The sequence below is a fragment of the Gossypium hirsutum genome, chromosome A04 (assembly GCF_007990345.1).
Source record: "Gossypium hirsutum isolate 1008001.06 chromosome A04, Gossypium_hirsutum_v2.1, whole genome shotgun sequence".
Taxonomy (NCBI): Eukaryota; Viridiplantae; Streptophyta; class Magnoliopsida; order Malvales; family Malvaceae; genus Gossypium; species Gossypium hirsutum.
Genome location: NC_053427.1, coordinates 65,790,643 through 65,805,777, shown reverse-complemented (window position 1 = coordinate 65,805,777; position 15,135 = coordinate 65,790,643). Strand labels below are relative to the sequence as shown.

At 32.8% G+C, this 15,135-nt stretch overlaps 1 protein-coding gene across 1 annotated transcript; it reads right to left on the bottom strand.

The window, feature by feature from the left end:
- Window positions 1–6,592: 6,592 nt before the first annotated feature.
- LOC107931226 (cell division cycle protein 48 homolog) lies at window positions 6,593–11,247 on the bottom strand. The gene is made up of 9 exons (XM_016863040.2): window positions 11,049–11,247; window positions 10,799–10,964; window positions 10,046–10,274; window positions 8,614–9,380; window positions 8,307–8,528; window positions 8,132–8,203; window positions 7,752–8,033; window positions 7,211–7,570; window positions 6,593–7,109 (listed from the first exon to the last, which is right to left on the bottom strand). The coding sequence occupies exons 1-9, from the start codon at window positions 11,075–11,077 to the stop codon at window positions 6,819–6,821; spliced, it is 2,418 nt and encodes an 805-aa protein (XP_016718529.1). The 5' UTR covers window positions 11,078–11,247; the 3' UTR covers window positions 6,593–6,818.
- Between the last annotated feature and the right edge of the window lie 3,888 nt (window positions 11,248–15,135).

Sequence of the window (15,135 nt, the reverse complement as noted above, 5' to 3'; positions counted from 1 at the left end):
CATAGCAAGCAAAGAAATTCTATATTATGAGATTTTTAAGTTTTTGAGAGACTGGTTCAGAATGACTGCGTGATCCCCTATTCTGACTTGGAAAAATCATTAAAAATTGTAAAAACATAATTATGGGACATAATTTATATTTTTGAAATCCTTAATGAGTCTAGTTTCAAATTAAATAAACGAAAACATCCTTTGAATTCTGTACAAGGAGAAAATTGATTCGTAGTGAAGAGTGGTCAGAATAGTTGAGCAGTGAAACAGGGGTAACTTCAATGAATAAACTGTACTAATTGGCTAGACAAAAAATTTTGAAAATTTTATGGTAAGAATATATGTGAATCTAGTTTCAATTAAAATTAACGGTTTGTAATTTGGAGTTCTTTAGCTCCAGAAATAAATAATTTAGTTTCTAGTACTCTGCTAGACAGCTTATTTTGAACCTGTTTATGATTGTAATAGTGAAAGTATGTGTATTTGTGATGGTAATATTCCGGGAACATATTGTGACTTTGTTTAAAGTATGATAATGTATTTTTTATTAATATTTACATACTTACTTATTAAGCTATAATGCTTACTCCCTTCCTTTCCTTTTTCCTATAGTGTCACAGATGTTAGCTCGAGTTGGAGGTCGCTGGAGGTTAAATCACACTATCAAAATATTGATCGATATATAAAGGTTTTAAAGTATTTTAAGTCTTTGGCATGTATGGAGACTCGTTTAATTGTTATTAAGTTGTTAGGAATTGGCTTAAAATACTGACCTATGTTATTTAAAGGTCTCTATTGTATAAAGTCATTTAATGTTGATAGTCTCGATTATGTTATTAATTATGAATCGGTTTTTATACGATGATTAGTGATTAAGTTCGGTAATGCCTCATACCTTGTTCCGGCGTCAAACACGGGTAAGAGGTGTTACATTTAGTGGTATCAGAGCCAGGTTTCGATCCTGGGACCTGTGGGTTATGGACATTAGGGAGAAATCCGACGGGAAGCTACGTGGCGTATGCAAATTAGCCGGTCATAATCAGAGTAAATGTCCACTCCGAAACTACCATATTAGACAATCGTCGCGATTGGGTAGAAATTAATATGTTGTTCTCTACGTGTAGAAAGGATTGAATCTAAAATTTGTCTGAAATTTATTGCAATTAATCTAATTTGAATTACAAAGTTAGTCTAAAGCTTGTTAGGTTTATATTTTTGTTGAATTAAATAATGTTTTTATGTAAATAATACAAAGTTTATTATTTAAATTGCAAAAAACTCCTAAAATTAATAACTGAAATAGTGAAAAAGTCATTACATAAATAAAAAATTGTCTATTTAAATTGCAAAAAAAAACTCATAAAATTAATAACTAAAATGGCAAAAAAGTCATTACATAAATACAAAGTTTACTATTTAAATTGTAAAAAAAACCATAAAATTAATAACTAAAATGGAGAAAAAGTCATTATATAAATATGAAGTTATTTAAATTACAAAACCCCTTAAAATTGATGGTTTGATGGTGTGCTTCTAGGGGAATATTTTTGTGGAGCTCGACGTTCATGTTGCGGGTGATTGCGGCGATTAACATTCTCTTCATCTGCATGTGAAGGTGTGCGAAATATAGACAAAAAATCATGTCTCAAACGCCATCGATGAACTTGAGCTGGAAGTAGTGGAGTACGGCGGTGGATACAGGCCGAGAAGAGTGGAGTACGGCGGTGGATACGGGCCGGAAGAAGCGGAGTACTAAGGTGGATACGAGTCGGGATGACTGGAGTACTGAGGTTGTAGTGGGCTGAAGATATCAAACTCTGAATGATATCCGTGGCCTGGCAAGCCTGGGAAATAGTCATCGTCCCCCAAATCTGGATGATAAAAACTATCCGCAGAGTGTAGTTCCGGCTCTGCCTTTGGCTCTAGTGCATGATGCGGATCTGGAAGGGTTTGCCCAAGTTGTGTCATATGCGGGGGGACTACCATTGACCGCCCACCAAACAAAAATAGTTTCCCTATCTTAGAGTACCACTGTATGTACTCTAACGAAGGCTGCAGATTCAAAGCACGATCCATCTGAGGTACCCTCCCCAACCAGTTGTTCCACATTGTAATATATTATTCATGCACTTCTCCCCAATCATTTCCATGCTTCCCCCTCTTGTTAATCCCATGGATCTGCCCCAATTGTACTGACAGTGTCGGGATATACTATATGCAACTGAACTACCGAAGTACTCGATCGCAATGATACCACTCTACTTTCTGAAAATTGATAACGGATGTGCTAATGCACCATAGGATTGAGTGGATGTGAGAAAATGAGGGACTAACCGCCATAATTTCTGGAACAGAATACGACATCCGAATGAACTGCACAGTTAATAACATTGTTATATTAATGTGGGTCAAGTGAGATAAAGTAAAAAAATTAAGTTGATATTGGAAAAACTTACCCCATCTCCAGCATGATTCTCGATCATTAGACGGTATATCAAAACCGTGTATGACCTCCCAATACCCGGATTAGTACTCCATCTACGAAAACAAATTGTTAGAATAATATAATCCGAAAAAAGTCAACTAATTGATATAACGAGTAAAAATTCATCACCTATTAACGAGTGGAAATACATATGATTGGTGACTAATGGATGCCAAGAATGGCATCCGGTAAAGCGTCCACGACTGCAACAATATGAAGCATCCGCCTATGTCCATCGCAGAAGGATTTGTCGTCCGACAAAGTTCGCGATACAACATGGCTAACACTATGGACCCCCAATTGTATGAACGGGTGTTATGTAAATTGGATAATAAAGGTAAGTACATCAAGTGGACCCTATTTCCATTTGCATCCGGCATGAGTACACCCCCTATAAAGTGCATAATGTAAGCTCGAACAGCCTGCATCACCTCCCAATTCATTGGCAGTACTTGGCAAATGCTTAAAATTTCCCTTTAGCCATGAAAACTTCAAACCCGTAAATTTCTTCTTACTTGGTGAGTGTCCAAGTAAGTCATAGCAAAGGGTAGCCGACCTAGAGATCGAACTTATGCCCGTGACTGCATTCTTGTCGATGGGGAGCCCGAGCTGTAGTGCAACATCCTCCAAAGTGATGGTGTACTCCCCGCACGAAAAATAAAATGTGTGGGTTTCCGGACGCCATAGCTTGACTAAAGCCGAAATCAAGTCGTATCGTAAATCAAAGGTCCGGATTAATGCCGCTGATCCAAACTCGACTGACTCCAAGTATGGCATTAGGCGTTCTTCTGGCAGAAACCTTACACTATTAACATTGCCCCTCAATGCGCGGTACGGTCCCTGACATTATTAAATTGGCAGAATAGTTAATATAACTTAATTTAATTCCGCAAATAATGTGAGTATCAAATAAAATTTTCATTACCATATAATTAATAGTACTTGATATGTGATTATTATTATTATTATTATTAATCAAAGAACCCATTTGTTGCAAATCTGCAATTAAAAAATGAATTCATTTAATTTGTTTCAAAAAATACAATAAATAATTTCGAATTTCAGAAACAGAAAAACACGGTAAATATCTCATAATTTCCCATAATTTACCTACAATAAAAAAATTATGTTAGTTTACAATAATAATATAATTAAAATAAATATAAACTATCGTATTAAAAAAATAAAAATAGAAATAAAAACATACCTGATTAGTTTCTTTCAAGCAACCTATAAAATTATATAACAACAAATTTAATCAACATTTTAATAAATCAATAAAAATTATCAAAAAAATAAAAATCAAATAAAATTACATTATATAAAATTTACATTAAAAAAATCACAAAACACTAAACTAAACACTAACAATTTATATAACCTAATCATAAATTACTAACAAAATAACTATAAAATTACTTTTATTAAATTTACATTACTAAAAACTCACAAAACACAACAATTTATAATAAATTACTAACAAAATATTTAACAAAATAATTTTACATTAATAAAAAATCACCTAATACTAAACTAAACACAACAATTTATAACATAACCTTAAATTACTAATAAATTAGTTTTAAAATAATTATAAACACAACAATTTATAGCATAATCCTAAATTACTAACAAATTAATTTTAAAATAATTATAAAAAAATACGTTCATAAAAAATATTAACCCAAAATCATAAACATTAAACATAAACAATTTATAAATAATAATTAATAACAAAAAAATTCACAATCTCTTAATTAAACTCTTTAAATTATAAACAAAATTATTTATTAAAATACTACATTACCTTCTTTTTTTCTTTTTTCTTTTTATTCTTTCTTCTTCTTCTTCTTTTTCTTCTCCTTTCTCTCCTTTCTTTCTCTCTTTTCTTCCCTACACTGGTGCTTGGAACTTGGGGGACCATGCTTATCTCATTTCAATTTTTTTTCCCCTTTTGAAGGGACTAAATGCTGCCTTGGCAGTGTGTTCTGTGCAAGGGCAAAGGGTTATTGTGCGCCCGGGGGCTGCTGTGTGCAAAGGCTGAGGCGCTGGGAGTGAAGGCAGTGGCGCCTACCTAGCAGGCGTGACCAGTGCCGCCTATCTGATAGGCGCGACTGGTGTCGCTAGTCCAGGTGGTGTCACACACGATGGTATTTTTAACCTGTATTTTGAGTAGGTACATATATTTAAATATTTTTTAAAAAAATAAAAAAAATAATATTTTATTTAAAGTAAAAATAATTAATATAAAAAAATGTGGTGGCGCCTATGAAAAAGGCTCCACCAAAAAAAACATACCATTTTCGTATATAATTCAACTGACAACCTATTTTAGTATTTAATTTTTTTATATTATTTAGGTAAATTAATATATTGTATAATATATATATATAATAGCACCAAATGTTAGATTTTTTATTTAATGCCATTGATAAATCGTGTGATAGAATGATAATTTTAAGTATTAAAATAAAATAAAAATTAATTTAAGTGCTAAAATAAGAAAACAGATATAATTTAGGGTCAAATTAAGCATTAAGTTTTGTTTTTCAAAAAATTAAACATTAAAATACACAAGAGGTATGGCAAAGAAATAAAAGAAACAAAGAAATTTATAATATATATTTGAACTAATATGCGTGTGCTCTTTTTGTAGTGAATTCCTTTAAGTGATATAAAAAGATTTTGCTACAAGAAAAGGTTGTAGCAAATCAAGGATATTTTGATACACAGTTTTTAAACTTTATGGGTATAGTTTAGAATGTGATATGTTTTTGTTAATATATTAAACTTTTTATATTATTTTATTAAGGAGAATATTTGATGCATTGTTGGCATATAATTTTCGGTGAATAATAACATAAACATATTTATTAAATGGTGAAGGTCTTATAAGCAAATACTAATAACTTTATTTCAATAAAATTAAATAATAATTAATTATAAATAAATATTAAAAATTTGAAACCTAAATTTAAGGTCCTAGACCTTAACCTAAGACCCTAAACACTAAATTCAAGAGTTATTAACATTTATTTATAATGGTTACAATTAATGTTTAATGATTATTAAATAAAATTATTGATATTTATTTATAAGTCATCCATATTTTTATTATTACATAAGATTTATGCACAGACAATGCATTAAATATATATTTTTATTTTACCCTATAGATACATGTCACTCTCATCTCGTTCACGAGGTCTAAATAACTTCATAAGTTGTATATGAGATAATTTACTAATTGGATACAAAGTTTTTAAAAAATAATAATTAACGAGTAGGAAATTTGAATCTCAAGATTATAACATTCAAGACTTTTTTAATGAGATGAGTTGCAACAAAGTTGTTGAAGGCAGCCAAACAAAGAAAATGCAAATTGCCAAACAATTTCGAGTTGGGTCACACCATTGTCGGACTTAATTGACTTAAAACCGACATGGGGTTATGGGGGTAATGGGGTTATATAATGATACCAATGCAAGATTGCGAACAAACCAAACAAACAAAGAAGACCTAAAGTGGGAAGGACGAATATATCATATCGGTAATTACAACACATATTAATCTCCATAATTTATAATGGGTGGGGAAGGGGTGGGGGTTGTCTCCCATTAAGCGGCTTAGTCTAATCAAATCCTCATTTTCAACTCTCCTATCTTATCCAAATACCAAATTATTTTTGGATGCCTTGGTTTCAAGGAACATGACTCCCTTTCCCCTGGCATCCATCCCTAGCCCTACCATGGGGGACTGCTTTTTATTTTTCCTATACAACTTGTTGGGCTAACTAGTTTATGAGAGAAACAAAGCCCATACTTTATATCCATTTTAAGAAACAGGGTTTTTCCAAGACCTGCCAACCATCCTATCCTATGTACAAGATAATGATTAAAATTCTAAAAAGTTACCGAGTCAGTTTAATTTTTGTGTGTAACATTTTGAAACAAAGCATAGTTTCTAACCATTATGAAAGTTATTAGTGTAAACCAACTTTAAAATATCTTACGCATGTTATACCCGACAGTGATGCAAATCAAGGTAAGGCTCAACCGAAAGACCATTCGAAAGAATGACAACCTAAAAGGATCAGCTCAGTTGCAATTTATAATATAATTTATAAATGGGGCCGATTTTCCCATTCCCATTCCCTCCACTGTTGTAAATCAAATAAATAACAAAAAGTGTTTCCTTGAACTCCGAAGGGTGGCAACCAGGATAAAACACTTGTGCCTTTTACTGTTTTAAATCATACAGTCAACTTAATTACCTACTACGTATTTAGATAGAAGATAAATTGTCAATCATGAATTAGGGAAAACATAGATGACAGGTAATTTTAACTGTAAAGGTCATCTTCATCAGCTCCTCCAGCAGCAGCAGCAAAAGGATCAGAGGCTGCAGTCCTGGAACCAGTTTCAGCGAACCTAAATTCACTTCCAAATCCCCTCGACTGCTGCAATGTTTGAGCAAATGCTTGGTATTTGCGGATGTCAGCATCGCTCACACTCCTACGAGCAAACTTCATTGATTCCTCAAAATGTGCAGGCTTGATTTCTGCCACTTCATCCTCAACATCTTCCTCCATAGCTTCAGGGTTCTCACTTCTTCTCCTTTCTCTCTCAATATCCTGGAAACAGAAAAGTCATCTTATGCTAGAGTCTCAAGCATTGTCAAAAACATATATAGCATATTCCACCATTACAGCATAGAAAATTGGCATTATCATACCTTTTCAATGTTTTCTCTTATGGCATATTTACATGCTCGTTGGCAAATTTCTGTGATATCAGCCCCACTAAACCCTTGAGTATATTTGGCAAGAGCTCTGAGGTCAACCTCTTTTGCAATTGGTGATTTCCTCAAGCAAGCCTTAAAAATCTGATGGCGAGAATCCTCGTCAGGGAGAGGAATATAGATCAACTGATCAAGACGACCTGGACGCAGAAGTGCTGGATCTATAATATCAGGTCGGTTGGTGGCTCCAATGATGAAAACAGTTTTCTTCGCAGACATGCCATCCATCTCAGTAAGAAGTTGGTTCAAAACCCTATCAGCAGCACCCCCTGCATCACCCACGCTGCTTCCTCTCTGCAATACATTAGCATAAATCAGCATCAAACGATGGGCAAGCCAAAGAATGCCAACTGTGTACAAAGATAAGCATATTCTGATTGCTAGAATAATCCATGCACAGAAACCCATATGATGCCATGCTGCTGAAAGCCAGCCAATTCATAAAGATAATAGAACTCAATAGCCTTGAATGTACCTGGGTAGCAATTGAATCAAGTTCATCAAAGAACAGGACACAAGGAGCAGACTGGCGAGCCTTGTCAAAAATTTCCCTCACATTGGCCTCACTCTCTCCGAACCACATTGTTAGTAATTCTGGACCCTTGACACTGATGAAGTTTGCCTGACACTCATTGGCAATAGCTTTGGCCAAAAGGGTTTTCCCACATCCTGGAGGGCCATAGAATAGTACTCCCTTTGAGGGTGACATCCCGAACTTCTCAAATTTTTCAGGATGCTCCACAGGATATTGAACAGTCTGCATACCAAAGTATAAGTTAATTGCATTTTTTGAAAAATTTTAAGATAAAAAGGTAAGTAAATCGATAAGCAATCAAAAGCAGTAAACAGTATTACCTCTTGAAGCTCCCTTTTAACATTCTCGAGGCCTCCAATATCTTCCCAACTGACGTTAGGTACTTCAACAACCTGATCAAGTTCAAGAAATATGATTAGAAACAGAACTGACCCCAAAAAATCATAACCGGCGTAGAATTAGTATATTTCTGAGAAATCTCCTGGTTATACTCACAGTTTCACGCAGGGCTGATGGATTGCTTGTTCCAAGAGCAGTCTGGAAGTGCTCATTTGAGACTGCCATAGAGTTGAGTATCTCAGCATCTATTGTCTCATCTTCCAAGTCAATCACATCCATCTTTTCCCTGATGCACTGTAACGCTGCCTCCGTACAGAGAGCTGCGAGATCAGCACCAACATAGCCATGTGTCTCCTTGGAAATTCTTTCTAAATCAACCTGAATTAAGTCAGGAAAACAAATTAGATTCACTAGTTCTTTTTTATGCAGGAAAAAGGGGCATAGCTTCTAATTTTGACATTACATCTTCAGCCAGCTTCGTGTTCTTGGTGTGGATACGGAGCACCTCAAGACGGCCAACTTCATCAGGGACACCAATATCAATCTCCCTATCAAATCTTCCAAACCTTCTAAGAGCAGGATCAATGCTATTGGGACGATTTGTGGCCCCAATAACAATAACATGTGCACGGGATTTAAGACCATCCATCAATGTCAACAGCTGAGAGACAATTCTCCTCTCAACTTCACCATGTGTCTTCTCTCTCTTCGGAGCAATTGAATCAATTTCATCAATGAATATAATAGATGGTGCATTCTTCTCTGCTTCCTCAAAAGCTTTTCTAAGATTGCTTTCACTCTCCCCGGCCAATTTTGACATGATCTCAGGACCGTTGATGCAAAAAAAGAAAGCACCAGTTTCATTTGCAACTGCACGGGCAATCAAAGTCTTTCCAGATCCAGGAGGTCCAAAAAGCAAGATTCCTTTAGGTGGCTTCACGCCAATTGATTTAAATAACTGTGGATGCCTCAATGGAAGCTCCACTAGTTCCCGAATCTGAGCCATCTGTTTTCTCACTCCACCAACATCATCATAACCCACCTCATCTAATCTATTCTCATCCTCCCTCTTAACAGGCTCTCCTTCACAGAATATCTCAGTGTCTGGTGCAACCACACAATACTCTGGAGGGTCAGTCTCAATAACCTTGAATTCTACACTTCTCATTCCCCCCCTCACAAGGAAGAGATCACCCTTCCTCACTGGGCGGTAGGCTTCCAGAAAGTAAGCTGTAAATTTAAAAATTATCAGTCCATATTTAAGGACAAACAGCCAACCACCCAAAGGAGCAAGTGGTTAAGAGCTCTATGTTGGCATTTAAGGTCCAAGGTTCAGGTCCTAGGAAAGACATCACACTCCCCCAATTTGTAATGTACCAAAAAAAAAAGTATTTAAGGACAGCATTGTCAATAATTCGACATGAAATCAATTCCCCAAATATATTAATAAATATTTAGTATGAGTACATGATAAGTGATAAAGGAGTGGTTACAATGCATGCATGTCCATATTAATTCAGCCACCTAGGATGCATGTATGAGGGTATCAGTCCACCCAAATGTACAGATAACGAGACAAACAAAAAAGATAGTCAGGCTATAAAGTATTTTTAACATCTGACATGCACAAGCAAAGAAAGAAAGAAAGACAAACCCTTGAAAGCTTAAGCCTATCAATAAATGCCTTTGAGAAGCAGGAAGTCAACTCCATAAGCTTAAAAATAATGTATTCAATCAATTAATAAGCTAATGATCGATTAAGAATGACAAATTATTATCTTATGACTCATTAAACAAGGAACTTTACCTGCCTAGGTAACCAAAGCTACCAAAAATAAATTATAGAAGACCAAACCATATACAAATTGTGAATAGAAGACTAAGAATTTACTCACGTTTCAGGTAAGCATCAAAGAGATTTCCAGTAACCCCTTCAATTGTGTCATCCACAGGCAAGATGTGCACACGTTTTCCATACTTAACATCTGGACACTGATGCACAGAGACAACATCACCAAGCCTAACTCTCAAGTTTGACCTGACAACCTTATTCATCCTGATCTTAGGTTCATCACATGTGTCATCTGCCAGAGCAATGCAGATAGTATCTTTCCTTTTCTTTCCCTTTGGACAAAAAAAGAGAGAGTAAAAAACAGTATTAACAGGATATATGCTTTAAAAGACATTGAAAGTTGAAATTGATAAGAAGAATTGGAATTCTATAACTATAGATGCCACTAGAATAAAAAGGCAAGCCTCAATCCCACAATGCGCTCAAACTAACATTGCATACTCCTCGGTAAATGAACAATCATTGCCAACCAACATAGGAAATTAGCCTCATTGCCAAAAAAGATTAGCAGACAATGTTGACCCTCAACAACAAAATCATGTAAACAGCCTAAAATAACTTGCATTATACATCCAACCTACCACAAGAGAACCCCAAATTGAAGATCAATAGGGAATAGCATAAAGACCCAGGAAACCTATCAAATAAAAACCTCATGTTCCAAGCAACCTAGTGAAAATTAAACCTCAAACATAAAAACAGCTAACATAAAATAATGCCCATCAAGAAAGAATCAGAAAAGTAAAAGAACCCAATAAGAAAAGGACTAATAAAAAGGCAAATCTAAAGTAGAAACCTTGATGAGAATAGTGTCACCGCGAAACAGCTGAAGCTTTTCCATGGTATCAGGATGAAGAGAAACAACAGAGTTATCATCGTTGATTGCCTCATCAACAACGAGTCGATTTGCTGCCTTCTTTCTTTCCAAGATCGCCGTACTAAAATCCTTCTTAGCCCCCTTCCTGAAACACAAACCCGCAATCAATACAGAGATATCAAAAACGAACCCATCGAAGAAAAAGGGAAAGCTAGATCTAGGTACTTACGAGTCAGAGGACTCAGCTTGGTTAGACATGGCTTATGGTTGATGAAATAGTCACGAAACAAGAACAAATTCGTTTGGTTGTATAATGCTGGGTATCTGAAATTGTGATTAAAGAAAAAGGAAGGCCGTCGGGTTTTATATACATATATTTCTTGTTAAGAAAGAAAAGTTTGTTTTGGTCAATACTTACTTGCTTCTCCAATAACATCAAATAATAATAATAATAAAATGTGTTATTAATATTTTATTTCATTTATATTTTTTTAATAAACTTCGAAGAAGAATTGTAAATATTTTATTAATTAATAAAATAAATACTTTTTTTTTCTATCTTTTATTTTTATTTTATAACATAATAATGATCTTATATTAAATATAATGTTCAGCTTCCCTAAAAAATATAATGATTAACGATTAACCCTTCCAATAAAATTTGGAAAGATTATTTCTTTGTCCCTAAAGTTAAATTTGACTTTTTAACTATTACTGCCTATAGCCAAAATTAAAAGAATGGAAGAATAAATTCATTTGTTTGATTGAAAATATCAAAAAATGATTTTTAAAAAATAAATTGATTTTTAGAAAATTTGATATTTTTTTAGTGTTTGGACGATTCTATATAAAATATTTTTTATTGTTTGACAAATTTATTTGAAATTATTTTTTAAAAATTATTTTTAGTGAATCGAACACTACATTAATACATTTGTTACAAAATATTATAATACAACTTTGTTTTGGTAATTAAAATTTATTTTATAATAAAATAATATTTTGTAATAATTAATATAATATATAAATTTAATAATAAAAAATAGATAATAAAAAATAATTGTGAGTATTTTCATTTAAAAATTTCACATCAACAAAATTAACGAAAAAAATTAACTATATCAATAATTGGACCTGAATTTTAAAATTTGAAAAGTAAAGAGATTAAATTCTTGAAGATAAAAATATAAAATATTAATATAAATATTTTTCAGTGATATATGAAGAATATTATTTAACTTTTAAAATTATTTTTTTAAAAATTTATTATTCAAAAAAATTGTATTATATTGTTAAATATAAATAAATAAATAAATATGTATGATTACTAATATTGAAAATTATAATATTTCGTATTTTAATATTTTAAATATTTTTAAATTTTAAATTTAATTTTATTAATAATATAATAATATTAGACTTGATTCAAATTATTTTATATAAAAATAAAATTACTTATAAATGAACTCTTTTTTGATAAACTACTTACGCTTTTCAAAAATAGTAAGTCATTTTACCGGAAAAATAATTTATTTTCCATTGACATGTAAGTTACTTTTAATTTATCAAGCTGTTTTTTTATAAAAATAAACACAAGAAGATGTATAAAATATTTTCCATAAGTTATTTTCTATGAAACAAATTTTTTTATCATATTGATAACTGAATTTTCTTTTACCTATTTAGGCACCTAAAATTTTAAAATGTTAGGGTTTTTTTGTCCAAAAGTAAGCAATCATTAAAAAAAGCAACAAGCCAATGCCATGATGACACATATGTCACTTTTATATTTGATTGTTTAATTTTAAAATATATCAAAAAATGAAAAAAAAACAAATGAGAAAACTGAAAATTTATTGAAACAGAAAAAAAAAGGTTAAAGTAGTTTTAACTTTTAATTAAATTTTCTTTTACTAAGATTTATCCTTTACACCAAAACATCGAAGTAATTCAAGTTTTTTACTGCACTAAATTCTCAAAATCTTTGCAGATTCAATTTCTAGAGAAATGTTTTTGTAATTCCTTCGATTTTGTTTGTTGAGTTTTTTTTTCAATCGAAGCATTGATCATTTACTCTTGTGAACACTAAAATACAGTCTTTTGAAACCCTAAAAAAGAAATTTGTGTTCTTCATGTGAGAGTCAGAATATTCCTCCACTGGGTTGTAGGTGTGTTATGTCCTAGGCCGAAACGGTCCAACTCAAATCTGGAACATCACATTAGTCACGTACGTGATTACGCTGCCGACCACCATTCACACCACAATATATACAAGCATAATACTCAATTTAACAATTAAGGGTAATATACAAATCCTAAATCATGCGTATCTAGCAATAATCATCAATATAATAATTAAGGGTAAAATTGTCATTTAACAAACATCATACGAGACATTCATAAAACATCAAATTAAACACACATTTAAATTTTAAAGCATTATTAAAACAATATCTGAAAGAATTAACCAAAGCTGATAAGTAAAACTCATTTAATTTTAAAATAAAGGTTTGAGGACTAAATAGTAAATTTAGTAAAATATTTAGAAAAACCCTTTTTGCAATATTAGAAGTAAAATTATGAAATTAAATATGTAAAACTTATCCATGCAAATTTCCATAGCATTTCATAGCATATAAGGACTCCAATTGCATTGCTTAAAAATCAGAACCCAATAGCAACGATAGCAAAAACATGCCAAAACGCATCGTGAGTCACATCGTGACGACGCAAAAAAGGGCATCCCGATGTCATACAAACTAAATCGCAATGTTGTGTGCAATTTTCGTAAAAACAGCCCAGCAACTTGCACTTACCGTTTCAACCCAATAGCAAACATACCATTTCGTGTTCTTATGCCAATTTCTCACTTCTAACATATAGCATATATAGATCATTCAAAACATGCTCAATTACACTAGATCATTCAATCACTAATTTTGACACCTTAAGTAATTAGCTAGGCTAGCATGCAATCCTAAAACCACAATTCAATTACTCAACATATCAAATTTGCATTTCATGCATTTCCAAATACAATAATGGTTCAAATTATATCAAATGGTCATTTTCAACTTGTCTCAACTTATAACATACCATTCTAATACTTATACCAATTTTCAACCATTCTCAAGCATTTCAGATATCTATATTTCAAAACAACACATAACATGCCATTCAATCATTGTTCAGGCATTCAAACAATCACAAACCAAGTTGAAAAGTCCTTAAAATAGTCCATAATATCCATTTACAAACCAATGAAATGGTAAAGTCAAAATCCCAGCAAATAGTCCCACATTACTTTCACTTTTGTAAGTTTAGAAGCCACATCACATACTCCAAACATTAGCCTTGGATAGATCACTTGCTTGCTCAATTCTCCTCCTTATTCAAACTATTTTTCTACAAAATAATCATATAAGAGTATGAGCTTAACCAAGCTCAGTGAGTATTCATGAAAGCCAAAAATAAGCCACAATATCAAAGGTTAATAGAAAGCATACTACAATATTCATTGATGGCATTACATTAAGCATATCTCATAGCATTTCGTATTGATATATTGGCATCTTGTGACTATGAAACATGTAAAAATAATAATACATTGGATAAATGGATCTCCAAACACACCAATGACTCATAAAGTCTAACATAGCCCATGAAGTGCAGCATATAGCTAACACTCTCCAACACACCAATATATCCCAGTGAATGGAATCAAGCTCAACATTCTCTTATCTCTTCAACATATCTCGGGGCTTCAATGCCCAGACATAAACATATAGGTGAGTACTCACAATCCTATGGCATGTCAACGATATCCAATGGTTCCAAAAGACCACAATGCCAACATATCCATTTATACACATATATACTTACTATTTTATGCATCTATCCACTTATCATCTAACATATATTCATAACACTTTCATTGTAACACCCCTTACCCGACCCAGACGTTATGGTCGGATCCGACATGCCACATCGAAGCATTCAAAACATTTCCGATCCAGAAAGAAAACTTACTGAGTGTTTTAAAAGATGATTTCATTATAGGTTAAAGTGAATGGAAGCTATGCACCAGGTAGGAAACCAGAAAAGAGGAGGTGAGTCCATCGGACTGCTTAAGTACCAAACTCCCTTCGGATCCAATCCTAGACATGCAAACCGCCATTGCCATACCTTAACGTCATGTATATTTCTAGGAAACCGATTTGATTAAGTCCTTTTTAGGAAAAGTGATTAATTTTGGAAAATATCTTCATTGCGGAAGCTTTGCTTGTTTTCGTGTTATTTTGAAATCAATTACTGTT

Excerpts from the sequence above, each read along its gene's own strand:
- LOC107931226 (XM_016863040.2), bottom strand. The coding sequence starts at position 11,077 with ATGTCTAACCAAGCTGAGTCCTCTGACTC. Across the intron at positions 10,965-11,048 it reads CAAGCTGAGTCCTCTGACTC|GAAGGGGGCTAAGAAGGATT; the intron begins GTAAGTACCTAG and ends TTTGTGTTTCAG. Across the intron at positions 7,110-7,210 it reads TAAGAGAAAACATTGAAAAG|GATATTGAGAGAGAAAGGAG; the intron begins GTATGATAATGC and ends TTCTGTTTCCAG.